Source organism: Pecten maximus, chromosome 3 (genome assembly GCF_902652985.1).
Source record: "Pecten maximus chromosome 3, xPecMax1.1, whole genome shotgun sequence".
NCBI lineage: Eukaryota > Metazoa > Mollusca > Bivalvia > Pectinida > Pectinidae > Pecten > Pecten maximus.
The window spans coordinates 10447080-10474709 of record NC_047017.1 but is presented as its reverse complement, the minus strand read 5'-3'; the positions used below and the strand labels follow the sequence as shown (position 1 = coordinate 10474709).

General features: G+C 36.0%; 1 protein-coding gene and 1 long non-coding RNA gene across 3 annotated transcripts; one reads left to right on the top strand and one right to left on the bottom strand.

Annotated features, from left to right (window-relative positions):
• Positions 1–1050: 1050 nt before the first annotated feature.
• LOC117323163 (poly(A) polymerase beta-like) lies at positions 1051–27544 on the bottom strand. 2 transcript variants are annotated; one of them, XR_004531665.1, is made up of 23 exons: positions 27423–27544; positions 25557–25719; positions 25142–25208; positions 24399–24483; positions 24200–24309; positions 23503–23556; positions 23028–23139; positions 22286–22375; positions 19581–19719; positions 19080–19155; positions 17469–17589; positions 16145–16229; positions 15400–15453; positions 14757–14867; positions 13180–13283; positions 12295–12364; positions 11291–11360; positions 8824–9027; positions 8122–8247; positions 7333–7464; positions 6872–6949; positions 2017–6188; positions 1051–1862 (listed from the first exon to the last, which is right to left on the bottom strand). XR_004531665.1 is itself a non-coding variant. In XM_033878206.1 (22 exons), the coding sequence occupies exons 2-22, from the start codon at positions 25712–25714 to the stop codon at positions 6078–6080; spliced, it is 2157 nt and encodes a 718-aa protein (XP_033734097.1). In that variant the 5' UTR covers positions 25715–25719; positions 27423–27544; the 3' UTR covers positions 1051–6077. The 2 variants fall into 2 exon arrangements, 1 of the variants encoding a protein (XP_033734097.1); XM_033878206.1 differs by having other exon boundaries at positions 1051–6188.
• LOC117323164 lies at positions 20090–21912 on the top strand. The gene is made up of 2 exons (XR_004531666.1): positions 20090–20806; positions 21340–21912. It is a non-coding gene; the product is annotated as an uncharacterized LOC117323164 (long non-coding RNA).
• Positions 27545–27630: the final 86 nt, after the last annotated feature.

Below are 27630 nucleotides of genomic sequence, written 5' to 3'. Positions count from 1 at the left end.
GTATGAAGGCAAAAAACCCATTTTCTTGTTAATTGAATTTGTAGTGTTGTTGAAAAATCTTTGAAAAAAAAAATAAAAAATTACACTATCTTTGTTTTATTTGTAACAGAAGATGTTTGTTAAAGTTTGGGGTTGTCAAGTGACACAGTGGTAACACACTTGCTTTTCACCTTGGCAGCTGGGATTCCATGATTGGACTTTAAAAGGTATTAATAGTAATATAGTATTAATAATATAAGTTTACAGAACTTGTTTTGTAATAGATTTAGACAAATTAAGCTTTCCTTTGTATCAGAGTCTCTACAGCTTTGAATGCAGCAAAGAGGAAGAGCTATTCTAATTGGTCAGTAACACATACATTACCAAATTTGGAAACATTAACTATACATATGGATTTTTATATGGAACAAAGACCTGTTAGTGCAACTTGGACTGCGAGCTTCATTTCTCAACGAAGTAGGTGCTCCCATTTAAGCTGCGATAATGTAGCTCTGGGCCCAGTTGTTCAAAAGGTGATTAGGCTAATCACATTTTAACAACATTTTTCAAATCCTGATATAATAATTTCTATTAGAACTAGCTTGTCAAGACTTTAGGAAATTCTGTAATTCTTAATTCTCTTCCAACTGACATAATTTAAAGATGATGTACTCACAGGTTTTGCAACAATTGAGAAATGAAATTTTCACAAATAAAGTGATTAAGCTCATAATCTTTTGAACAAATGGGCCCTGGACGAAGACATTTTCCGACAGAGCAGTGTAGGTAGGGTATGAATATTCATTCTACTCCCATATCACAGCACCAGACATTGTAGTATCAGAGGAGTTAATTTCCCATTATCCGACTCTTTATACAAAGCTTAGACGAACAGATGCTGATGTACTGGTGATACAACAAATATGACTTTTGATCAAACTTCCTGACCAGACATGGAGCCTATTTTCCTGAATACACTCTACTACTGACATCTATTCATAGAGTATGAAATCTATCAGCTCCATTTGATGGAATCCAACATCTTCCAGGCAAAAATAACAACACCACATGATTTTGGATGACATTTTATTTTTTTGTTTTACAAGTTTAATGACAATTGATGTAAATGACACTCTCGCACAGATAAATCTATAACCAGCTTACACACTCTCTCTATGATATCCACTTATCTACATGCTATGTGAAATACACTCAGAACTGACAACACATACGTTAAAACTTCAAAATGTTCCCTGTACAGATGTTACAAAAACGAAGTAAAAAATTATGCAAACATTTCAAATTTGAAACATTCAATAAATATTAAATTGAAAACCAATTTTTTTTTTACTATTGAATTATGATTAATAAAATCAACACTCGTAATAAAATGAACCAAAAAGCCTGTACTGATATTTAGCAATCATGGCAAAATATTCTCATATCAGTAATATTTCAAAGTCCCCAAGTAAAAAACCTATACCCTAAGACTAATTCTGATAGCATATATGTATTAACCTTTTCATTCCCAGCAGTTGCAAATAGTTTATCAGATATGAACCATTTCTATATCAAGATCCAGGGAATGATTCCTTGTGTTCTGGGTCAGATCCCAGGAGAAATTTAGACAGAATCAAGTCTATTCCTCTCTAATGCCTAGCAATTGTAATTATTGTTAAACTCTTTTTGTAGTATGATTTAAGGAATTATTCTTAACACCACGGCCAGTCCTTAGAGATGGAGCTTATTCCTCTCATCTTAACACCACGGTCAGTCATCTAAACAACGCGGTCAGTCATCTTAACACCGCGGTCAGTCATTGTAACACCGCGGTCAGTCATCTTAACACCGCGGCCAGTCATCTTAACACCGCGGCCAGTCATCTTAACACCGCGGTCAGTCATCGTAACACCGCGGTCAGTCATCGTAACACCGTGGCCAGTCATCTTAACACCGCGGCCAGTCTGTAGAGATGGAGTGTATTCCTCTCTTCATCTTAACACCGCGGCCAGTCATCTTAACACCGCGGTCAGTCACCTTAACACCGCGGTCAGTCATCTTAACACCGCGGTCAGTCATCTTAACACCGCGGCCAGTCACCTTTACACCGCGGCCAGTCATTTTAACACTGCGGTCAGTCATCTTAACACCGCAGCCAGTCATCTTAACACTGTGGTCAGTCATCGTAACACCGCGGCCAGTCATCTTAACACCGCGGTCAGTCATCTTAACACTGCGGTCAGTCATCTTAACACCGCAGCCAGTCATCTTAACACCACAGCCAGTCATCTTAACACCGTGGTCAGTCCATAGAACTGGAGCGCATTCCCCTTTATGCCTAGCAATTATATACACTATATGATTATGTATTAAAACTAAATTACAACATATTTTAAAAAATATGAATGCCTCGAACCCATGCCCATGTAAATGGAGCTTAACTCAAAATTTATCAAGAGATGACCCCAACAGAATCCCCCAAAACATCCTTTCATTAACAATGTGTATTAATGACCATCTCTACATAACATCTAAATGGACAAAGGGCAAGACTTTCTGTTTCTGATTAATTCACGAGTAGGCTAAAGAAGGCAAAAACTACCAAGACATTCCTCTCTGCTTTCTGGTAACCTTTGGCCTCAGGGTACTTCAGACCAAATCTAGTCAAAACACTTTTAGCAGTTTAGGATTAGTAGTATTTTGAATGAAAAGATGGCACTGGATGACAGATGTCATGTCAAGGCATTAGATCACTTGGTCTTTTGTGCCAGTAAAGCTAATAACAGCAGCCGAAAGTTTCATTGTTTTAAAAGCTGATCACTCGATGTTGAATCCTAAAAATTCTGTTATGATAAGACTTCTACTGCAGTTACCCAACAAGAACATGTAGCACGAATGTTAGTCGAGACAATCAGCAATAACAACCATCACATTTTACAACTCAAAGTCACTCAATGCTTTCCCAGAAATTTCCTGTCTGAACTTTAGAATGTCATGAGCAACCTCCATGTTGTCATTAACACTATCGGGATATGTACAGGAAGGCTCTATTACAACGCTGATGCTATCTAGGAATTACAGTGCTCTTGTCTCACATACTCAATACATCTGATACAGGCAAATATTTACATATGTTTATCTCTCTCCACACAAAATACGAAAATAACATCAAATTAAAATCTGTACATATATTAGTATTCCTGCCAAATGATTAATGATCCTCTGTAGTGGGCATACTACGTATGAGAGTATTCCAATAATATTTAAAAAAAAAAAAAAAAAAAAAATCAATCACTTCCTTCTTATTCCACATAAAATAAACTAATTGCTTTTAAACATAACAGAAGAAAATACTGATTTTCATACTTTCAAATTACAATTTTTTTTAAGAAAACATCAAAATCCACAGAAACATTTCATTTTTTCTCCCAAGTGCTGACAAAGTTTGATAAACACTTTGATAAACAGTCTGTTACCAACTTGGTCATATCATTTAATAACGCTCAAGTCCACTACTTCACTGTACAGTTTTATAAACATAATGATAAATCATTTGATCACTGATTGACAAAACAAATCGGCACATATTATGTACCTGTATTAGGAAATAGTAATACATGTAATGTTGATATAGTTTTAAGAAACATTTATTCCTTCTCACCAAAGAAATGTCAGAAAACAAATCAAGGGGGAAAAAGTAGCAAGCTCAATGTATTTAAATGTTAAAAAAAGAATGTGATGATGATGTATTCTTATGAATTAACAGGAGCTCTGCACCACATATTGCAGCGGTTTCTATAAAATCATGTCAATATTCTCGTATTGGTTCTTTAACCATACCCTCTAGTCATACATTATGAAAATACTGGTACTAAATGTCCTTAATATGTGGCTTTACAGTATAACAGCACCATGGTGATGAATAATTTTGTTCCCTCTTAAAGATGAAGCACTGTAAAATACATATACAAATATCTGGATGATTTATTTTATGTTAATATTTAAGTGTAGCAGATCCTGGTCTAAATGATTCTGAAAACATCACTTAACTCCATGCCATGTTATTGTGGAGTCTAATTTATCATACTTTCCCTCTGCTGATGGACCATCTTTTACAATGGGAGGTAGAGCTATTTCTTTTTTCATGAAAAAACTTTCTCATTTGAAAAAAAAAAAAAAATAAATAAAAAATTATAGAAAATATTGAATTGCAATTGTTAGTTATGTCATATGATGTAATGGAGGTCACACTAGTCATATGTACTAAAACTTTAACATGTTAACATCCTTCTGATGTCACCATGGTTAGGACACCATCATTGATATCACCTACTATTAGTATGAAGTGACACAGAGACATGAGGATGTTTACAGAGTTTTATACTAGGAAGCATACCCGTCAGCTTGCAGAAATTAAAATACAGGAGTAAGTGCACAAACAACTTTTCTTATACTTCAAATACGAGACCTTTACAAGCGAAAGTGTGTGACCGACATTTTCTCTCATCTTCAGATTATGCAACTCACAAAATATCTACTGTACACTTTATACAATTTTATTAAAAACAATCAATACTACGGGTTTAAACACCGAAAAAGAGGTTGCTTTGTTTTTCAACTGAGGATACTTCCATGTTTTACCGGTATATACATTATAAATTGAGGCAAAAATATAAAATCTTGTTGACCAATAATAAGAGCTTATTGCTTTCAGATTTTGTTCTTTAATATTGAAGCACCAGCTTTTTCTTAAAATAATGTTGCCATCTAATCAAAATTTAAAACAAAAACAGCCTGAAATACACATGGTATAATGATGGTAGTAATCTCTTCTCCAAACAAAAGAAAACCTGTTTAAAAATCATGGCATTTTCAAATACTTTCTGAGAATTACAAACTATTGATATCTGTAGCTTGTCACATGAAAATGATGTCGTCATTAAATGTTAGTCTACTTATCAACATTGCTGTTAACAAGAAGTAAGGCAGAGTAGGAGCATAACATTGACCTCTATAAATGTTTAAACAACCTTGACCTTTATAGATGTTTAAACAAAGGATCCAGACAAAGTAGGCCATAACCTTGACCTCTATAAATGTTTAAACAAAGATTATCTAAATGAAGGAGGTCATTTACACATGTATACGCTGAAGTGGTCAGTTCATCAAAACAAAAGTTTCCCAGAGCCCTCATTTCCACTAAAATCACATACGGAAATGAAAAGATCAGCATATTCCCTTGAAACTACCCGACAATTACATTGTTTTTGGTTTTACTTCCACTTTTAGCAACATGCTTTGCCCATTCTTTTTTTTTTCTTTTGAGGCAAGTCAATTTTTGTATGTTTGCCTCTCTTTGAGGAAGTAGGTTTCCAGTATGATTTGCTATCAGTCATTATCGAATGTCTACACACAACTAAACCCTTACAAGTATTAACATGTGATTTGGTTGTACTTGTGACAGTAGCTCACACCATATCAGCATTTAGCTTGTCTGTGTGGACAGCTAGCTCACAAGATGTCAAAACTCGTATTGCAGACATCCAAAATATAGCCAGCGAAATATCAGCTAGTCTGTATCCTCTTGCATTGTTGATCTTCGGGCTTTCTACTCGACATGATCCAATACATATGACTTCGAGGAAGTAACACGCCTTGTCATCAGTAGTTAACATACTCTGGATGGCCCTTTCAATCCTTTGCTTAATATTCTACATGAATTCTTTGATATTCCATTCCCAGATTCCTCCACCTGTTGATACGTAATAATCATATATTCTTTGATATTCTATTTTTGCAAAATATTCATCAAACATAAATTGTTCTATTCAGCAGACATTCTCACACAAACTCTTCAGCTTTCAATCAGCAGACATTCCCACCGATACCTTGACACATATTAGCCTGTTTATTCTCATCTGAATTCTTCAACACACATGAATATTTTATTCATAACAATTCAACTATCAGCCAAATTGTTGTCGATCTGTTAAAGATATCTTGAGCCAAATTGCTGTTGTAGCAATTCAATCATCAGTTAAATTGTCGCCATAGCAATTCAATCTTCAGCCAAATTGTCTTCCAGAATGCCCACACTGTCACTTAAGCTTGAGGCGGATACATTTGCGTGTCACGTTGACAGCTTGTGTATGTGTAGTTTGTGGACTCATCAGGTCAGGTACATCTGCACTAGGAAGTCGCTTCACATGCTGCAGACAGAAATGAACCTTTTAGACAGAATTAGTTGAATGTAAAACAGAACCATCTTCTAAAAGTTTTCTTAATATTTCTCATGCTGCCTACAGAAATTCTCTTTTATGTGGGGTTAATCAAAGGTAACTCAACAGGACTGAAGTTTCTCTTTCTCTCTAAAAATATGAAAGTTTGAAATCTCACATCAAAACTCCAAGATTCGCCAGAAATAGCTGTTACCCTGTAATTTTGAGCTGGACCTAAGTTACAATAGAGATACAATATTTGACCTTGACCTTTAATCCAATGACTTTGAGTGTTAAATAGACATGACAAGAGGCTAAAGGACATATATATGTATTAGAGCTAGTGTATCACCACGTAAACATGGCAGAGAAAATCACCCAAAATGTGCTTCAACTATTTACTGGTTAACTGTGAAACGAGTCTGTATGCTATGATAGAGTAAGATGTGGTTTAATAGAGTGTTTTCAAGAAAATATGTTATTAAGTGAAAGTGACATTAGAAGGTTGTGACATTAACAGATATGACATTAAAAGGTGTGACATTAACAGATGTGTGACCTTAACAGATATGACATTAACAGGAGTTCAATGAAGTAACTTTAAATGACCAGACACCCACTGTTAATATGTAATATTATCCTTGTATATAACACATATATCCTGCTACACAAACCTGATTGCTGAGGAGATCTATCGCTCTCTCTCGTCCTTCTCCTTCCTTCACTCCATCCATGGGACTTTCTACAGCATTCTGTTCATAAAACAACATACAATTTTACATTCTTGTATCTTAAGTGTTCAAATCTCCGTCAAGGAAATTCAAAACTCAAATTGGCCCAACAGAAAGAACAGCTCAAAATATATTGCTCTGAGGTATTTGTCAGAGGAAGGTCTATAATTGTATGTTTTCTGTGGCTTGTAATTTTCCCTCATAGAGTTTCCAACAAGTATGGACACAATTTTTTTCCATGTTTAATGTACATGTAATAATGATTACACAAGTTAAAACAAATGTTTCTCTGTACTTGTTGAGAAAAAGTTATCATAAATTTCAAGTGTTAAAATCCCATGGCCACATTTAAATCTTCGATTTCAAACATGGAAGTTAATGGTCTATGGCCGTGTTTTTGTTACCTGATTAGCTTGAGACTCTTCTATAGATTTGGACCTTTTGACAGGGCTGTCTGGCCTTACAGGTGAACCCTCACGTTTCCTACTGGGACTTTGTCCGAAGGAGTCGACGTGCATCGGAGATCCTAGCACATTCTGTGTGACAATGTAAATGGTAGAAATAGTACAAAGCTGGTAAATAAAAGTAACTCATTATTATGAAACATTTTCTTCAGGTTCATAGGTTCTTTAGCATATCACTGAATCATTTAGTTTACAACAATTATGTTTTAAGTTGTAGAATCACTGAAACAAACTTTTCGTTTACAACAATTATGTTTTAAGTTGTTGAATCTATTTCAATCACTCTTGTTGGCCTGGATGGAAGTGTCACGTGGGAAGAAATCAGAATACTTGGGAGAAAAACGATGAGGTTGGACAGGTGACACCAAATCTTTAACATTTGATTGAGGAAGTGATCCCTGGTTGCCAAGGTTAAAGGCAAGTGAAATATCCACTTCACCACTGAACCTCTCATTACATAACTGAGACAATATTTGGGTTTATAAAAATGTCCTCAACTATAATGTCTGCAGGTTATCTGAGAGGAAGTACAATTCTTTGTCATGGTGCAGAATTCAAAGTCAATCAGTCTATACATGTAGACATGAAAATATTATGTTACTCTCGATGTGATACATACTTGGGAGTCTTCCTCGGAACACAACATATTAAGTCACTCTCGATGTGATACATAGCTGGGAGTCTTCCTCGGAACACGACATATTAAGTCACTCTCGATGTGATACATACCTGGGAGTCTTCCTCGGAACACGACAGTTTGATCGGACTGTCCTCTTCCTGACTGCTATTCTTCTTTTTGGAGACACAACTTGGACTCTGCATGATTGTATCTGTGGTCTGGGATGTATGTTCAACCTGCAAAATAGCCATATCACTTACACACATAAATATTACCAAATAGCATATCACTTACACACATGAATATTACCAAATAGCCACATCACTTACACACATGAATATTACCAAATAGCCACATCACTTACACACATGAATATTACCAAATAGCCACATCACTTACACACATGAATATTACCAAATAGCCACATCACTTACACACATGAATATTACCAAATAGCCATATCACTTACACACATAAATATTACCAAATAGCCATATCACTTACACACATAAATATTACCAAATAGCCACATCACTTACACACATGAATATTACCAAATAGCCACATCACTTACACACATGAATATTACCAAATAGCCATATCACTTACACACATGAATATTACCAAATAGCCATATCACTTACACACATGAATATTACCAAATAGCCATATCACTTACACACATAAATATTACCAAATAGCCACATCACTTACACACATGAATATTACCAAATAGCCACATCACTTACACACATGAATATTACCAAATAGCCACATCACTTACACACATGAATATATGTCACAATACTTACCTCCCCGTTTGTACAACTGCTGTCTTTGCTGGGGCTTTGGCTATCTTGCGTGGGTGTGCCACTCCGCGAATCTCGACTCGAGTCGTCCTGGATGTCGACTGAGATGGTGTCTGAGCGAAGTAGTTCTGTGTCGGACTTACTGTGAGTCAGACCCTGAGACTGGTCACTAGGCTTTCCACTACTTCCTATACTGGACCGACTGTCCTGTTACCAAGTTACAAATATTTCAATTAGAAGTGTTATATGACAAATCACAATATTTAAGAGTTAACAACTTTTTTTTTTACCAAAATACAAGGTTCCTCTTCAACATGGGGCTAAAAGAGTAAAGTAAAAGTACTTGCTGAAAGTTGAAACATATTATGTAGTCCAATTTACTGAATTAGTCTCGAAAAACTCAATCTACAGTGGCCTATCGGGCAAGAAGTCACCAATTTACCAGCCTACACATCTAATAACGTTGGGCCATCTGACCTCGGTTTTTCTTGCACTAATGCTTAAACTTAAAAAGGAAGTCTTTTTGCCAAATTCAAGATAGCCACCATAGCTAACAACATGTTATCAGAACTTCTGTTGAACACTTAAGACATATTGGGAGAGGACTTTCACTACAACTTGTATATGGTCATGGTCCTTGCTGATATTCAGAACAATGCTAACTCCTGACTACCGAATGGATGATATTTATGTTGACCTTTATGAGTACAGGACATGGTCTAAAGACACCAGCTAACCCATGTTACCTTTATGAGTAGACATGGTCTAAAGACACCAGCTAACCCATGTTACCTTTATGAGTAGGACATGGTCTAAAGACACCCAGCTAACCCATGTTATCTTTATGAGTAGGACATGGTCTAAAGACACCCAGCTAACCCATGTTATCTTTATGAGTAGACATGGTCTAAAGACACCCAGCTAACCCATGTTATCTTTATGAGTAGACATGGTCTAAAGACACCCAGCTAACCCATGTTATCTTTATGAGTAGACATGGTCTAAAGACACCCAGCTAACCCATGTTACCTTTATGAGTAGACATGGTCTAAAGACACCCAGCTAACCCATGTTATCTTTATGAGTAGACATGGTCTAAAGACATCCAGCTAACCCATGTTATCTTTATGAGTACAGGACATGGTCTAAAGACATCCAGCTAACCCATGTTATCTATATGAGTAGGACATGGTCTAAAGACATCCAGCTAACCCATTTTATCTTTATGAGTAGGACATGGTCTAAAGACACCCAGCTAACCCATGTTATCTTTATGAGTAGGACATGGTCTAAAGACACCCAGCTAACCCATGTTATCTTTATGAGTAGGACATGGTCTAAAGACACCCAGCTAACCCATGTTATCTTTATGAGTAGACATGGTCTAAAGATACCAGCTAACCCATGTTATCTATATGAGTAGGACATGGTCTAAAGACATCCAGCTAACCCATGTTATCTTTATGAGTAGACATGGTCTAAAGACACCCAGCTAACCCATGTTATCTTTATGAGTAGACATGGTCTAAAGACACCTAGCTAACCCATGTTATCTTTATGAGTAGACATGGTCTAAAGACACCCAGCTAACCCATGTTATCTTTATGAGTAGACATGGTCTAAAGACACCCAGCTAACCCATGTTATCTTTATGAGTAGACATGGTCTAAAGACACCTAGCTAACCCATGTTATCTTTATGAGTAGACATGGTCTAAAGACACCCAGCTAACCCATGTTATCTTTATGAGTAGGACATGGTCTAAAGACACCCAGCTAACCCATGTTATCTTCATGTTGTCAGTAAATATCGTTACTTGGTCACTTTCTGCACTGCTTGAATGTCATGGTAAATTTGAAGGCACATGACTAGCTATTTGATTGTTGTCAGGAAAAAGATATGACCAATCACTAAGCTAATGCATTTGTTTTGAAGATCAGAAAGGAGAGGAGTCAGTCCATTTAACGGTATGGCGACCGCGAGATTGATTTGTTTTTTATCAAAGGAGAGGCATCCAAGTTTGAAGTCAGTCAATTTAACGGTATGGTGACTTCGGGATTGATTTGTTGTACATTAAAGGAGAGGAATTTTCCCCATTGCTTGACCTACAGGTCCAATCCACTTTTCCCATTGCTTGACCTACATGTTCGACCCACTTTTCTGATTGCCTGACCTACATGCTCGACCCACTTTTCTGATTGCCTGACCTACATGTCCAACCCACTTTTCTGATTGCCTGACCTATATGTCCAACCCACTTTTCTGATTGCCTGACCTACATGTCCAACCCACTTTTCTGATTGCCTGACCTACATGTCCAACCCACTTTTCTGATTGCCTGACCTACATGTCCAACCCACTTTTCTGATTGCCTGACCTACATGTCCGACCCACTTTTCTGATTGCCTGACCTACATGTCCGACCCACTTTTCTGATTGCCTGACCTATAGACCGACATACAGCTCTTACCTTCTTCTTAGTTTCTGTGGATTTCCCTCTCTGTAGCAAGTCTGTGGGTACATACTGGACCAGCTGTTTCCTGTAACACACAAACCATTCGGTTAACAGATACCTTCTACCCAGAAGTAGCTTTATCTTATGATAGAATTTATTTCTACTCCTGAATCAATTTTTGTTAGTTATCTGCCAGGACTACACACCTGTATGATGTTCAGAAGAATCATGCCAGAGTGTTTCCTTACAGCTTACATTATTAATTTTATTATTATCTCATGAAATCATCCCAAAAGAGTCACTGGTAAAAAATGGGGATGATTTAACACTGGACAGAATACTGTGCTAAAAGCATAAGAGAATATAACATATATTTCATAATTTGACAGAATAGAGATATTTTCACGAGTGCGAAGAAAGAGAGAAAAATATCAAAGTTTTCTGTCATACGAGTGAAACAGATGTTATATTCAAATGAAAACCATTCAATTTTCTTTTTATTGTATTTTATGCTGAAAAAATAATAATTAAAAACATTGAAAAATTAATAGTGTCAAAATGTCAGTAACATAATACATGATGTGATCTCTTTGGGACATTACTCCACTTGACGGCGCCATTTTAAAGGACTGTTATCGGAGAATCTGTGCATGAAAAGCTAACATCAAGTGAGTATTTTATCCAAAAACTAGTCTGAATATTTCAGAAATACAGCAAAATAACCTATTTATCTATCTTAGCTTCGATTGGAAAAATCAGCAAGTTTCAATGAGGTGAATATAAAGGTTCGCTCTGATTGGTCAAAAAAATGAAAAACTTATATTTTCATTGCAAAATCTTATAATTTCACTGCAAAATATTAAATTCACTGCTTACCGCTGAAGTGAAAATACAAGTTTGATCAATTTGATAAATTTATAGTCGTTTATCTACAGTTGTATTTAGTTCTCTGCCACTTTATTTCAAAAGTCCTTAAAAATCAATCAGGTCAAGTACTACTAGTAATATCCTTTACTTACCGCTTGACATGTTTGATTTCTATTTTCATGTCTTGTTTCATCAACTTGATATGGACCGCTTGTCTGTGAACTGTGGAACCAAACAAGAGGAGATAACCCATCATAATAAATCACCAAAATAAAACATTACAGTAAGTAACTACTAAAGTTTCAAATATAACCTATCCTGAAGGAACTGGAATCTAGCCTCAATAAAAATTTACAGTCCCAATCATATAATGGTATAGAACCTTTATAATCAGAAACCAGAACTGTAATCTATATGTAACAGAGCGCATGATAAATTAAATTTAAATCACTGCCTCCGGTAGGGATCGAACCCGGGACCTCTGGCTTACTAGTCTTACGCTCAACCGATCGAGCTAAAGGGAAGATCTCTCTAGCCGAGCGGTATATTTTGCGGCTAGTATTTACCAGGGTTACATACTCCCCCTCCAGGAAAGAACTAGTCCTCGAGTTTCCAGGGGTAACAGCGATGCTTGTGGAGCAAGGCTGAGTAGTTTTCCCAGGGGCCCACGTTGGGCGCCAATGTAACAGAGCGCATGATAAATTAAATTTAAATCACTGCCTCCACTAGGGATCGAACCCGGGACCTCTGGCTTACTAGTCTTACGCTCAACCGATCGAGCTAAAGAGAAGATCTCTCTATTCGAGCGGTATATTGTGGCTAGTATTTACCAGGGTTACCTATATGATAACATTGGGTCGTCTCCTGGGTCGGATGACCTACCGAGAGGATCAGTGAACCTTTAACCAGGTAGAGTATTTTAGAAGTAGCCATACCTAGGTGTTAAGATATGCTGATATATTTGTGAGATATCTTATTACCCAATACTGTTTCACACTTATGTAGGGGTAAAACATCTGATATTTTGAAGTACGTACCTGTTGCTGTAAAAGGCTGAATATCGTATGTGAGATCAATGTTTTGATTTTTCACCTCATTAAATGTAAGCCCAATAAACCATTTACACATGTACTGGCCGTCACTGAAACAGACATGTTTATATATATACTCACTGAAACAGACATGTTTCTGTAAATACAACAGACCTAGTATGATATACATCTGGTATAATTTCACTCTCACCGGTAGATGAAGAATTGCTCTCTCTCACCGGTAGGTGAGGAATTGCTCTCTCTCATTACTAGATGAAGAATTGCTCTCTCTCACCGGTAGATGAAGAATTGCCCACTCTCACCGGGTAGATGAAGAATTGCTCACTCTCACCGGTAGATGAAGAATTGCCCACTCTCATCGGTAGATGAAGAATTGCCCACTCTCACCGGTAGATGAGGAATTGCCCATTCTCAACGGTAGATGAAGAATTGCCCACTCTCACCGATAGATAAAGAATTGCCCACTCTCAACGGTATGTGAGGAATTGCTCTCTCTCACTACTAGATGAAGAATTGCTCTCTCTCACCGGTAGATGAAGAATTGCCCACTCTCACCGGTAGATGAAGAATTGCCCACTCTCACCGGTAGATGAAGAATTGCTCTCTCTCACCGGTAGATGAAGAATTGCTCTCTCACCGGTAGATGAAGAATTGCTCTCTCTCACCGGTAGATGAAGAATTGCCCTCTCTCACCGGTAGATGAAGAATTGCCCACTCTCACCGGTAGATGAAGAATTGCTCTCTCTCACCGGTAGATGAAGAATTGCTCTCTCACCGGTAGATGAAGAATTGCTCTCTCTCACCGGTAGATGAAGAATTGCCCACTCTCACCGGTAGATGAAGAATTGCCCACTCTCAACGGTAGGTGAGGAATTGCTCTCTCTCACTACTAGATGAAGAATTGCTCTCTCTCACTGGTAGGTGAAGAATTGCTCACTCTCACCGGTAGGTGAGGAATTGCTCTCTCTCACTACTAGATGAAGAATTGCTCTCTCTCACCGGTAGATGAAGAATTGCTCACTCTCACCAGTAGGTGAAGAATTGCTCACTCTCAACGGCAGGTGAGGAATTGCTCTCTCTCACTACTAGATGAAGAATTGCTCTCTCTCACCGGTAGATGAAGAATTGCTCACTCTTACCAGTAGATGAAGAATTGCTCTCTCTCACCGGTAGATGAAGAATTGCTCTCTCACCAGTAGATGAAGAATTGCTCACTCTCACCGGTAGATGAGGAATTGCTCTCTCTCACCGGTAGATGAAGAATTGCTCTCTCACCGGTAGATGAAGAATTGCTCTCTCTCACCGGTAGATGAAGAATTGCTCACTCTCACCGGTAGATGAAGAATTGCTCACTCTCACAGGTAGATGAGGAATTGCTCACTCTCACCGGTAGGTGAGGAATTGCTCTCTCTCACCGGTAGATGAAGAATTGCTCACTGTCACCGGTAGGTGAAGGGTTAATGTTGGAGGAAATGAGAGTAAATGGTGAAAATAAAGCCAACAACTTGTGAGCCAATATCTGACCTTCTCAGGTTTCATTAAATATTGAGAAGGGAACTTACCTTTCAGTGAGGGGTCCAAGTGATTCTGGCATCACATGAGCTATTTTGATGAATGGATTCCGTTCCAGATTACCAACTAAAAGTCGGATTTTTGACTCCACGTAACCATGCCTACAAATATGTAGATAAGTTTATGTACTTACTTCCTTAAATGATAATATCTCAGGATAGTAACTATGATTGGTTGAGAGTTATCTAAAAATTTGATAAGGGAAAAATCAACGAGAGGTCTCTTTCTTTCATGCTGGACATAAGTGGCTTTTAAGATCATCATTCATTACATAAAGGCGCTTTTAATATCATCATTTAGTTCTATGAATTAAAACATGAAGTTTCCTCTTACCTGCCTATCGGACAGATTGACAGTTATGTCAACTGTAAATAAGATAGGTGACATGTACATACATCCACAAAGCTTTGTTTAAAACTATCCTCTCAACTAAAGAATCTCTACTCACATATTAAGCAGTTTTTTGAGATAGAATTACGATTTTGTTAACATGTAAGTATTCTGTTGTTCGTGTGTGTAGAATTGGTTATAATGTTATTTCCAATAAAGGTTACAATTAAGTGGTTTTTGTGGTGTCGTTATAACTGTGCTTTACTGAGTGTGAAGGTAAAAGTTTGCTACAGGTATACCAACCATTCTAAGTAGGATGTTTCTTCTTCTGCAGACACGATCAGCACAATGTAGTGTCTGAAATAAGGATGATTATAAGGTTAACCTGTCATTGACATGTGCCTCATACCTGTACTTCTATGTAGGAAACAAATAATGCTTGATCTCAAAATCTTTGTCCACTATTGAATACACTACACGAACATACTACCATCAATACTCCTACTGACAGGTAAGTCGTACAAGTGCAATCAATGATTGCATGATTTTGCCATAACATCACTCCTAGACCTCTAATGAATGTATAAACCAATTTAAAAGGGCATGAGGTATATACTTTTGGACTTACAAACTTTCCAAAAACTGACCCCAAAAACTTTAAAAGTGGGTTTTGGTGCCAAAAAAGTTAAGTCCACAAAATAGTAAAATGCGAAAAAATCACAATTTTTTTCTGCATGATTTTGCCATAATATCACTCATAGACCTCTAAAACCAAATTAGAAGGGCATGAGGTGTATACTTTTGGAGTTACAAGCTTTCCAAAAACTTACCCTAAAAACTTTAAAGTTTTGAGGTGGGACGCCGACACTGGGGTGACAGCATTAGCTCTCGGTTACTCGTAACCGGTGAACTAATAATGATTACAAAGCTTACCATGTTTATCCAATAATGAACCTATGTCCGATAAGCCCACCTCCCACTAACTACACATAATTGAGAAATATAAATGACAACTTTATTACAGTTCCCACAATTTGTCTATACTTACTTATATTTCAGGAAAAAGCTACTGGGTTCAAACAGTTTAACCCAGTCGTCCTTGACCTCATATATTTTGGTGACAACATCCAGACCTAAATTAAATAATGATGTAATATTAACAAAGTAACATTGAGTCTACATCAACAAAGTAGCATTGAGTCTACATCAACAAAGTAGCATTGAGTCTACATCAACAAAGTAACATGGAGTCTACATCAACAAATTACCATTAAGTCTACATCAACAAATTACCATTAAGTCTACATCAACAAAGTAACATTGAGTCTACATCAACAAAGTATGATTGAATCTACATCAACAAAGTAACATTGAGTCTACATCAACAAAGTAACATGGAGTCTACATCAACAAAGTAGCATGGAGTCTACATCAACAAAGTAGCATGGAGTCTACATCAACAAAGTAACATTGAGTCTACATCAACAAAGTAACATTGAGTCTACATCAACAAAGTATGATTGAGTCTACATCAACAAAATAACATTGAGTCTACATCAACAAAGTAGCATTGAGTCTACATCAACAAAGCAGCATTGAGTCTATTTCAACAAAGTAACATTGAGTCTACATCAACAAAGTAACATTGAGTCTACATCAACAAAGTAGCATTGAGTCTACATCAACAAAGTGACATGGAGTCTACATTAACAAAGTAACATTGAGTCTACATCAACAAAGTAACATGGAGTCTACATCAACAAAGTAGCATTGAGTCTACATCAACAAAGTGACATTGAGTCTACATCAACAAAGTAACATTGAGTCTACATCAACAAAGTAACATTGAGTCTACATCAACAAAGTATGATTGAATCTACATCAACAAAGTAACATTGAGTCTACATCAACAAAGTAACATGGAGTCTACATCAACAAAGTAACATGGAGTCTACATCAACAAAGTAGCATGGAGTCTACATCAACAAAGTAACATTGAGTCTACATCAACAAAGTAACATTGAGTCTACATCAACAAAGTATGATTGAGTCTACATCAACAAAATAACATTGAGTCTACATCAACAAAGTAACATTGAGTCTACATCAACAAAGTAACATTGAGTCTACATCAACAAAGTACCATTGAGTCTACATCAACAAAGTACCATTGAGTCTACATCAACAAAGTAGCATGGAGTCTACATCAACAAAGTAGCATTGAGTCTACATTAACAAAGTAACTTTGGGTCTACATCAACATATCAACTAAGTACCATGGCGTGTAATTTGTTGCTATATAGTATGGAACTGGAGTATATCATACATTGATTACTGAATAATTACTAATGTCAGTCTTTGTCAAAACCTACCTCGTTTGAACTCTTCCATCATGATGGTTCGGGTACTTAAGGACACGTTAAAGGTGGAATTCTGTTGAGGATAAGCTGGAGTGATGATAGGCATAAGGTGAAAACGATCTGAAGGGTTGACCTGAAAATATAAGTACATATCTATGATGAGCTTAGATAGTGTATACACTGTAAAATTTCACCATACAAACAAGACAATACGAAAACAAACCACAGAAACTGTGGGTGTAATAAAGCGTGTATCAATTCTATCTAGATAACTCATCAGGCAGTACCAGTAAAATTGTTATGATGCTGTTTTAATCAGACAGTACCAGTAAAATCGTTATGATGGAGTTTTAATCAGACAGTACGAGTAAAATCGTTCTGATGGAGTTTTAATCAGACAGTACCAGTACAATCTTTATGACAGTGTTTTAATCAGACAGTACCAGTAAAATCGTTCTGATTGTGTTTTAATCAGACAGTACCAGTAAAATCGTTATGATGGAGTTTTAATCAGACAGTACCAGTAAAATCGTTATGATGGAGTTTTAATCAGACAGTACCAGTAAAATCGTTATGATGGAGTTTTAATCAGACAGTACCAGTAAAATCGTTATGATGGAGTTTTAATCAGACAGTACCAGTAAAATCGTTATGATGGTGTTTTAATCAGACAGTACCAGTAAAATCGTTATGATGGAGTTTTAATCAGACAGTACCAGTAAAATCGTTATGATGGAGTTTTAATCAGGCGGTACCAGTAAAATCGTTATGATGGAGTTTTAATCAGACAGTACCAGTAAAATCGTCATGATGGAGTTTTAATCAGGCAGTACCAGTAAAATCATTATGATGCTGTTTTAATCAGGCGGTACCAGTAAAATCGTTCTGATTGTGTTTTAATCAGACAGTACCAGTAAAATCTTTATGACAGTGTTTTAATCAGACAGTACCAGGAAAATCATTCCGATGGAGTTTTAATCAGGCAGTACCAGTAAAATCATTCTGATGGAGTTTTAATCAGGCGGTACCAGTAAAATCATTATGATGGAGTTTTAATCAGGCGGTACCAGTAAAATCGTTGTGATGATGTTTTAATCAGGCAGTACCAGTAAAATCATTATGATGGAGTTTTAATCAGACAGTACCAGTAAAATCGTTATGATGGAGTTTTAATCAGACAGTACGAGTAAAATCGTTGTGATGGTGTTTTAATCAGGCAGTACCAGTAAAATCGTTATGATGGAGTTTTAATCAGACAGTACGAGTAAAATCGTTGTGATGGTGTTTTAATCAGGCAGTACCAGTAAAATCGTTGTGATGGTGTTTTAATCAGGCAGTACCAGTAAAATCGTTGTGATGGAGTTTTAATCAGACAGTACCAGTAAAATCGTTGTGATGGTGTTTTAATCAGGCAGTACCAGTAAAATCGTTGTGATGGTGTTTTAATCAGGCAGTACCAGTAAAATCGTTGTGATGGAGTTTTAATCAGACAGTACCAGTAAAATCGTTGTGATGGTGTTTTAATCAGGCAGTACCAGTAAAATCGTTGTGATGGTGTTTTAATCAGGCAGTACCAGTAAAATCGTTCTGATGGTGTTTTGTGTTGAAGGTTTCACTACTTACCCTGGGATCCCAAACCGGAAAGCTCAGTCGATTGTCAGTGTGAAGTGGTTTCAGTAATATAGGTTGTGGCCAGTCCCTGTAATACAAACAGTCAGAGTATATCTCCACCATCACGTATCACAGAAATAATTTATCTTATTTATAATGAAATTTATTAATTGTAAGTAAACGAACCATAACTGAGCTGAATATTTTAGTGGTAGTGTTATTTTCTATGCTGTTTTATACTACATATATTGTGGATGTACCAATTTATTAAAACACTAATTAATGATTAATTAACCAACATACTCAATGGTATCACATGAGAATCAGGTGACCTCATAACTGTATTACAATGGGTGTATAGTCCTTAAGCTAAACTTACAGAATTGAGGATTTTCACTAAATCCTGATTTGACTAGGACTCACAATATGTATTACAATAAATGTGTAATTCTTAAGTTAAACACATAGAAATGAGGATTTTCACTAAATCCTGGTTTGACAAGGGAGACTCACCATTTGTAGAATACCATGAAAAACTTGTGTAGAAGTGTAGCTGGAGCAGCATGTGGGTAAAGCTGACAAACTCGCGCCACCAACATGGCCCACGACACTCCGCCCAGAAATCCCAGCGCATTGGAGTAGATGCCTCTCTCTGTAAACACCACAATCAGATATAAACCGACATAAAAGCTTAAGCTACATCCATTTTGACCTAAGTAACAGTAACCTTGACCTTTGGCTGATCAGGACCCTAAATATAGATTTCAATGTATCTCCTAGAATCTCCAAAAACTTTGTGATAAGTTGTTCTCAACAGTGTACTCTTTCTTTCATTCAGAAATTGTGTAGCTCTTAACCAGAACATTCTTTGTTAATAAGTCTTGTAAAGCTTTTTACACATTTGACCTATTTGACCTTTAACATAGGTCAAGGCCATTTATTTGAGCATGCTATTGGCTCAATATAATGATCCTTGTGCTTTTGTTTTTGAGAAAGAGTTGTTGAAATGAAAAAGTTGATGTTGTCAGTGATCACCATTGCCTGTTTTAACGTGGCGGCCCGCCACCCTTAGCTGGGTACCCGCCACGCTTACACAACCAAATTCACTCGATCCGCCACGCATGTAATTGTTACCTAACACCCCTATTTTGTATCGATTCCAAGCAGAAAACTGACCCGTTTCTATAGCGTCCGATACTCATTACCTATGGCCCCTGTTTTTACAGGTGAACTAGGCCTAATTGACGAATTGCGATCTCGGTAAGGTGCCTCACCGTTATGTTTTGATACGGTTGACTGATCTCTTGATCACACCTATATCGATGGTGATAATTAATTAATAGTAGGTGTACTGTTCTGACCATGGGAACAGATGTGATTGTATGGTTTCAGTCGATCGGGACATCAGAGAAAATGTTACCATCGTCTACATCGGAAAAACCGACGGTCCGATAAGATTTTTTTTTTCACAAGAATTAATATTCAGCTGGGATAATCAAACTGATAATATCAATACCTAAGCCGATGTTTGAGAAGCATGGATACATTTTTGAAAACTTTATGGCAATGTCACCATGAAGAGAGGAGTATCAGCTCCTTTTTTGGAACACCATGTGAACGACATGCGATCGCGACAACCGATCTAGAAAACCTGCAGCCAACAGACTGAAATCTGATATATCGCGCAAGCCACGGCTACAGAAATGCGCATGGATTAATTGTGTATGAAGATGACCAAGGTAAGCTTACAATTAGCCTATATTTGATTTGCTAGATAATGATAATAATCTAATGAATATTTCGTGCATTGGTTTTCTTGTCACGTGCTATTTTTAGAAAGTACTATTAGAGTGATCTCCCTTCCAAAAACGATCTCGAAACGTCCAATAATATAAATAATCTCAGAATCTCTCCTAATGTATCTCTCTATTTATTATTTGATAAGTGTTATCTAGGTTTTTGATTTTCTTTAATTATAATTAAATAAAGATAAGTGAATTAGCACCTCAAGTATATACACTGTAATTAAAAAATAACATGTACATTTGTAATGAATATGTACTAATTTGATTATATTTAATTTGTTAAAATATAATTAATTTGTTTTTTTTGGGTTTTTTTTTTCCCAAAGATTTATTGATGGTTTTAATTGTTTTGCTTATTACAAATTTGTAGGAATAAGAAGTTCATAATTATAATATGGTAATTACCCCAATAAGATTCATTAAGCTTTTCAAAAATATTTATTTATTTATTTATTTATTACCACCAGCAGGAACAGGCTCTCTCAGAGGATCTTGAACTCTCTGATGATGGTGTTTACCCAGAAAGTTCCCTACAAGAAAGCTGCTTCATTCTAGAAGGGACTGTGCAACAGCAGAATGTTCATGTCATTTGGAGAGACAAATTGTGTTTGGCTTCAATTGTTCATATATAGTGAAGACTATTTTCAGGAGAAAATTATAGTGACTGTGTTGAATTGATATCTTAATTGAAATTATATTGTGGCTTGTGCATTGCTTTAAATACTTTATATATTCTTATATTATGTCCAGTAAAAGTTGCCATTGAGTTTGATTTGTAGATGCTGTATCATAGATATAATAGTTGCTATTAATATGTTCACTGATAATATTATAGTGCAATTTATGAAATTAATAATTGAAATGTTTTAACTTATAATACTTGACAATGCAATATGATCTTGGGTGTGAATGTTTATCATATTTATAACAGTAAAAGATGCTATTTGAGTTTGTTTTATTCAATGTTATATTAAAGAACAGCGAATTGGAATTGAGATTGAAATGGTTTTGTGAAAATAAATTGATGATTGTTTAAATGAGGAATGTATGTTTGTAGTTTTTTAAAGTAATGGTATAAGCTGTTATTTTGTTTTAATTTACACGATATATATGGCATAGAGTGAGCAAATGATTAAAATGCATATTTATTTAGAATTAAATCTCTATTCTTAATGTCATAATTGATGATGTTTCTCGAAACGTCGCACCGCGAGGCTGCATGACATCCACAAAAGTACATGTTCAGAAAAAATTGTCAAAAAATTTTCCTCCACCCATCATTTTGAAATTGTGGTGATCCCTGGTTGTTATGGCAGATGACTGACACTGCCGCACAGTGATTGATTTAACCGATACACAGAAAAGGATCAAAATCTCTACATATTGTCCCCAAGAGTAATTGGCGCCACTAACTTTTTGCCCATAACTTGACAGCCCGGAGTGTCATCCTGAAGCTTTCTTTGTTGGGTACCAGATGTAGTATCTCATCCGTCACTCGACAACCTGCAACATGGAAACAACAGAGTTACTGAACAAATCTTATATTAATGATTATATTTACAATCAATCTAATATTATTTGATAGCTAAACCTCATTTAACTAACATCTCAAATTAAAACCACCCAGCCATTACGCGCACTTTCTCTGACACTTTTCTTTTTCTTTCTCTCTTTAATCATACATGCCTGACAAAGAAACACTATATATGTCACAGCAATTGATATACTTTACAAAGTCAACAAAATTAAGACCACTCACAATTAAGACTTCTCACACATTTTTCTGATATTCAGACCACTCACCATTCAGACTTCTCACACATTTTTCTGATATTCAGACCACTCACCATTCAGACTTCTCACACATTTTTCTGATATTCAGACCACTCACCATTAAGACTTCTCACACATTTTTCTGATATTCAGATCACTCACCATTAAGACTTCTCACACATTTTTCTGATATTCAGACCACTCACCATTAAGACTTCTCACACATTTTTCTGATATTCAGATCACTCACCATTAAGAATTCTTACACATTTTTCTGATAATCAGACCACTCACCATTAAGACTTCTCACACATTTATCTGATATTCAGATCACTCATCATTAAGAATTCTTACACATTTTTCTGATATTCAGATCACTCACCATTAAGACTTCTTACACATTTCTCTGATAAGTTTTTAAGTAGTGCTTCATCCCTCAGGTCGATGTCTTCGGGTATCTGTGGCAGAGCCAGACGTGCAAACAACATATCAAGCTGAAATAAATAAAAGTGTCTGATTAATACATAACAAAAATTTACCCCATAACTAAAGTTAATTCAATTGTTTACATAATAAAGGTAAAGTGTCCACCTCAATCCTCCTCACAATTACAAACTTTAACACAAAGTTATTATTACATTATTTCAATCATACAATAAACTTATTCACATCAATCCTTTACACCTGAAGTCCACCACAAAGATTTCAACAATATTTTATAGGATTTCCACCAGTCTCTATAATATTTTCTACATTATGTACCAGATTTCCAGGGAATGAGAGACCACTAGTGTTTATCTAATACTGTTTGAACCTGTAAAACACTGAAAGGAGAACCATAGGGATCGACTTCTTACTTCAATTCCATCAAACACCATCTTTATCACTGGTACATAAGCTTCCTCCACCGCCTGTAAGAAAATAGACATTTCATATAACTGAATATTACCTACATGGTACATACACAACAATGTTAGAATTGAGGGGCATGAGAAAATGATGATTTTCCTCCTTCCAACATTAAATACCACCTTTGAGAGGTAAAACAAATGTGTAAATCACATGGGTTTTTATGGTTTGATTTTGCATTGTTTAACGTCCTATCAGCAGATTAGGTCATTTAAGGACGGGGTTTTTACAGTATTCCGTATATAGCAGTATTATCACAGTGGCTTAATTACCTTTATAAACACGAGTAACTCGCTACAAAACTCTACTATACTACTTTTGATTTTAACAGAGGTTAATCTACACCGATTTTACTACTGAAATTTGGTAGTATTACCACTGATGATGTTTTCCCTTAAAATAAAAAAAATTCCCTCTCATGAAAAAATCCCATAAAACAGTGGAATATTCTTTAAACAGAGGAAATTCCCAAATTTTCATGAAATATGTAAGAATTATCCCAAAGAAAAGTTGTAAAATGTTTAAGTATAAAGATTAATTCACAACACTGAGGCCCTTTATTTCCCCTCAATTTCATAATGGATAGTATTCCCCAAATCCTAGATTAACCCTTGTCTAAGTGTATCTATGGTATTGTTTACTCACCCTCAAATCTTTCACTTCCTCCTGTTGTTTCAACAGTTCATAAAACGAGGAAAAGAAGTCAGATCTGTCCACATGTCTGGGTGCCACACATAGAGTATCAATATCACCACCTGTATGATACAAAGAAATCTATCATTAAGGAAAACACAAACAGAAAATCAAAACCAGTGGAGACAACATGTTCAGTGTAGACATTTACCTTTTGTGTGAACTCCCAGTCGATATGATCCAAATGTACAAACTTTTCCTCCAAAGGTGTCTATCTTGCTCTCAGGAATGTTGCTCTGTAATGGTAGAAATCAGTGACTTAAAATTCTATATCTACCCCCAGTATTTTTTGGGTTTTGGTTTGTAGCAAATTGATTCAATTATCTACAAGATTTTGGGTAATGAAATATCTTGGGACTGAAGATGTTTTGAGATGATGGAAAACTATGAAAATTATGTTAAGAATTTACATGCTATTAATTGTTGAATGGAATGCTTATCAGTTTTATAATACAACACTAATTCTAGCTTAACACGATCATGATGGCACAGTAATTTTGATTCTTTACTCTTCTTAGTTTTACATATTTTGTGTAATATTTGCCATTATAGTTGTTCACACTTAAACAAAATCGGGAATATTTGTTTAGCTTTTTGGGAAAATAAAGCTCAATGCATTGGGATGGGGTCATTTTCAACATCCCGTCATATAGCCAGGGAAAACACTGTAGCTCGTAACTACCTCAGTGTTGACATGTTTTTGTCAAAAGACACAACCTATAACACAGGGAGGTCAGTGATTTTAGAAACTAATACTATACCCAAGTAGAGATCTTCACAAGTATATTAGTCCCTTACTTTACAGAGCTATTGCAGCCTCTGGCATATGACTTTGAGTAAATTTATCAATACATAAAATCCTCACTAAACTCCAGAACTAGACTATGTTTTTACCTTCTGTCTGCTAACTTCTTTGATCCATTCTCTAACAATGTTGTTGATCTTATGTAAAACATCCATTCTGCAAAAAACAACATGAAAGTGTACAAAATTACTATATTTTTTTTTATTTTCTTGCACATAAAAAACAAGAGTATTGTGAGGTGGAACAATATCTATTGACACATCTTCCTGTATCAAATATATAACAATAGGGAATGCATTACTGGGGTAAGAGCAGACTCCAGGTTTATACAAAATAACTCTTCACCCAAATCATTTCATCAAAACTGAAGAATAATTTTGAATTTTTATCATTATTTTCATTTTGAATTCCTGTACACCTATTCTGACATTTACACTTCGAATCAGATGATAAGCCAAGGTGAACAATCTTCGGAAAGTTTGTAACATTGATCCAATTATATACCTATGTGATAACTGTTCATCACTTTCAAATACACCATATGGCCGCATGCTCTCCTCCAGTTTGGCAGACAGCTTGTAGTCCAGAGGCTTGGGTTTGTCTAAACTGATTGGGGAAGTAATCCCTGGGTAGTGCTTCTGGTCTGTGTTGTCCTCTGCCATGATTGCTGAAAAGAAAGGTTACTAATTACAATGATTTTCTACATGAGGTGGATGAAACAGGATATACGTATACTGTATAATCAAAACATGAAAAAGGTGGATTGCTCAACTGATTCACCAATCTGTTCCTTAGTCTTTGAACAGAAGACTTTCTTGATTTCTCAGGAAACAAAATACTTTGAGGACCTACATCACACACATATTTAATAAGTTATGGGAAAACCATTCTCGTTTAAATTTTATTACAAATATTTCACCATTTTGGGATCTGTCTATAAGTACCATGCAATGATGATTTGCATTGGAGTCAACAACATTTGATTTTCTGGTTCCAAAGATGATTCAAAGCAAATTCTGTTAAAAAAGCTCAGCCTTAATACATCCAATTATGATCTCCTCTATAGGGCCCCAATGCATGTATTATGCATCCAGTAGGGATATATTTTCAACTTAATACAATATTCACTATTTAGTCCCATCCTTTACTGCTGACTGAAAATCCCTATATTGCAACAGTGAAGGATTTCAAAGGTAAACCACCATTTTCCCCAATTTGTTATTGACAGTACTTTGTACAGAAGAAACATATGGTGAATCTGACTCCCAAAAAAACTGCTCACCTACCTAATTAGGACTGAAACAAGTGGTGTCTTGCTATCTATAAGACAACACAGGTACCCTACGGCTAGGCTAATTAGGCTTGAGGGAGATAAGGCTTCTGATCCGATACTTTCCCATTTTTATACTACTCCCTTGAGTTCTTCAAATTAGCTAGCTCTGAAAAAGCTCCTCAATCTAGATCTCGTATAGTAAGGATTTCTCAGCAGTTTAGGTGTAGGGAGGTCCAAAGTACTTGCAGATTTGACATTTGAGAATCCTTTCTCTCTTGATTATGCAGCCTGAGCATGTCTCTGTAAGGGAGTCCAGGGTATGCTGGAACCTCAACTTCCTATCTGTTATAGGGCGGAATACAGAAAAAAAAATTCTACCCACATTGGAACTCAAAACTAGCAATCTCTCACTCTCTTTATTGTGGACACATGAACGTGAGGCTAAGGGAAATTCCCTACAAGCTGAGCTAGTATTAAAGGGGACATAGAAAATTCATTTTTACAAATATTGTATGTTAAAGTGACCAACTTTTTCAAGTTAGTGGAGGTCTGGGCATGTGGGTGTGTCTTTTTCATTATTCCTAATTCCTATTTGGTATACATATTTTAAACACCAATACAATTCAACATTAAGAAGCACAAACAAAGAATTTGATAAAGTATTTATTTGAATGATTCATAATGTAATACTTTTAAAGCAAAAAAATTGAAGTGGTCTTTAGGCCTTTAAAAATTGTCATGGCAAAAGTCTCAACAATAACACTGATGATATTTTTTAGGACAACTACCAAATATAAGCGGATTCTAAAAATACAGTATGATCATATATGATCACGAGATAACTTCAGTACTTCTGCAAAGTGACAATTAAATTTTACAGAAAAGTCAAACAATTTTTTCGTAGGACGTCCACTAAGAAGCGAGAGGCCACTAGTTAAACTCTAACGTAGGTAGGAGATGTCTCCTGATTAGACCTACAAGGAATGAATGACTATCAAATCACTTTGTCCCATCATCGACACACTGTTGGTGTTTTATAAAATGCTTCACGTTCAAATGCTCGTTAGTGTAATGTCACACGTGAATCATAAACTCACCTCGTTGACAAAAGACTTGTCACACAATACTTTATGTCACAACATGTCACTATTCTGCTCTTGAATGCTAACTTTCACGCCAAAATTTCTTCCACAAGTAGATTGCAACTGAATATGGCGGACTTCGCATTCAATGTAACCGCATATTCGTATTTTAAGATACGATAATGATGTCTCCAAAATAACAAATGAAATTAATTTTATAATC

Excerpts from the sequence above, each read along its gene's own strand:
- LOC117323163 (XM_033878206.1), bottom strand. The coding sequence starts at position 25,714 with ATGGCAGAGGACAACACAGACCAGAAGCACTACCCAGGGATTACTTCC. Across the intron at positions 17,590-19,079 it reads TTCCGGTTTGGGATCCCAGG|GTCAACCCTTCAGATCGTTT; the intron begins GTAAGTAGTGAA and ends TTATATTTTCAG. Across the intron at positions 9,028-11,290 it reads CCACAGAAACTAAGAAGAAG|GACAGTCGGTCCAGTATAGG; the intron begins GTAAGAGCTGTA and ends ACTTGGTAACAG.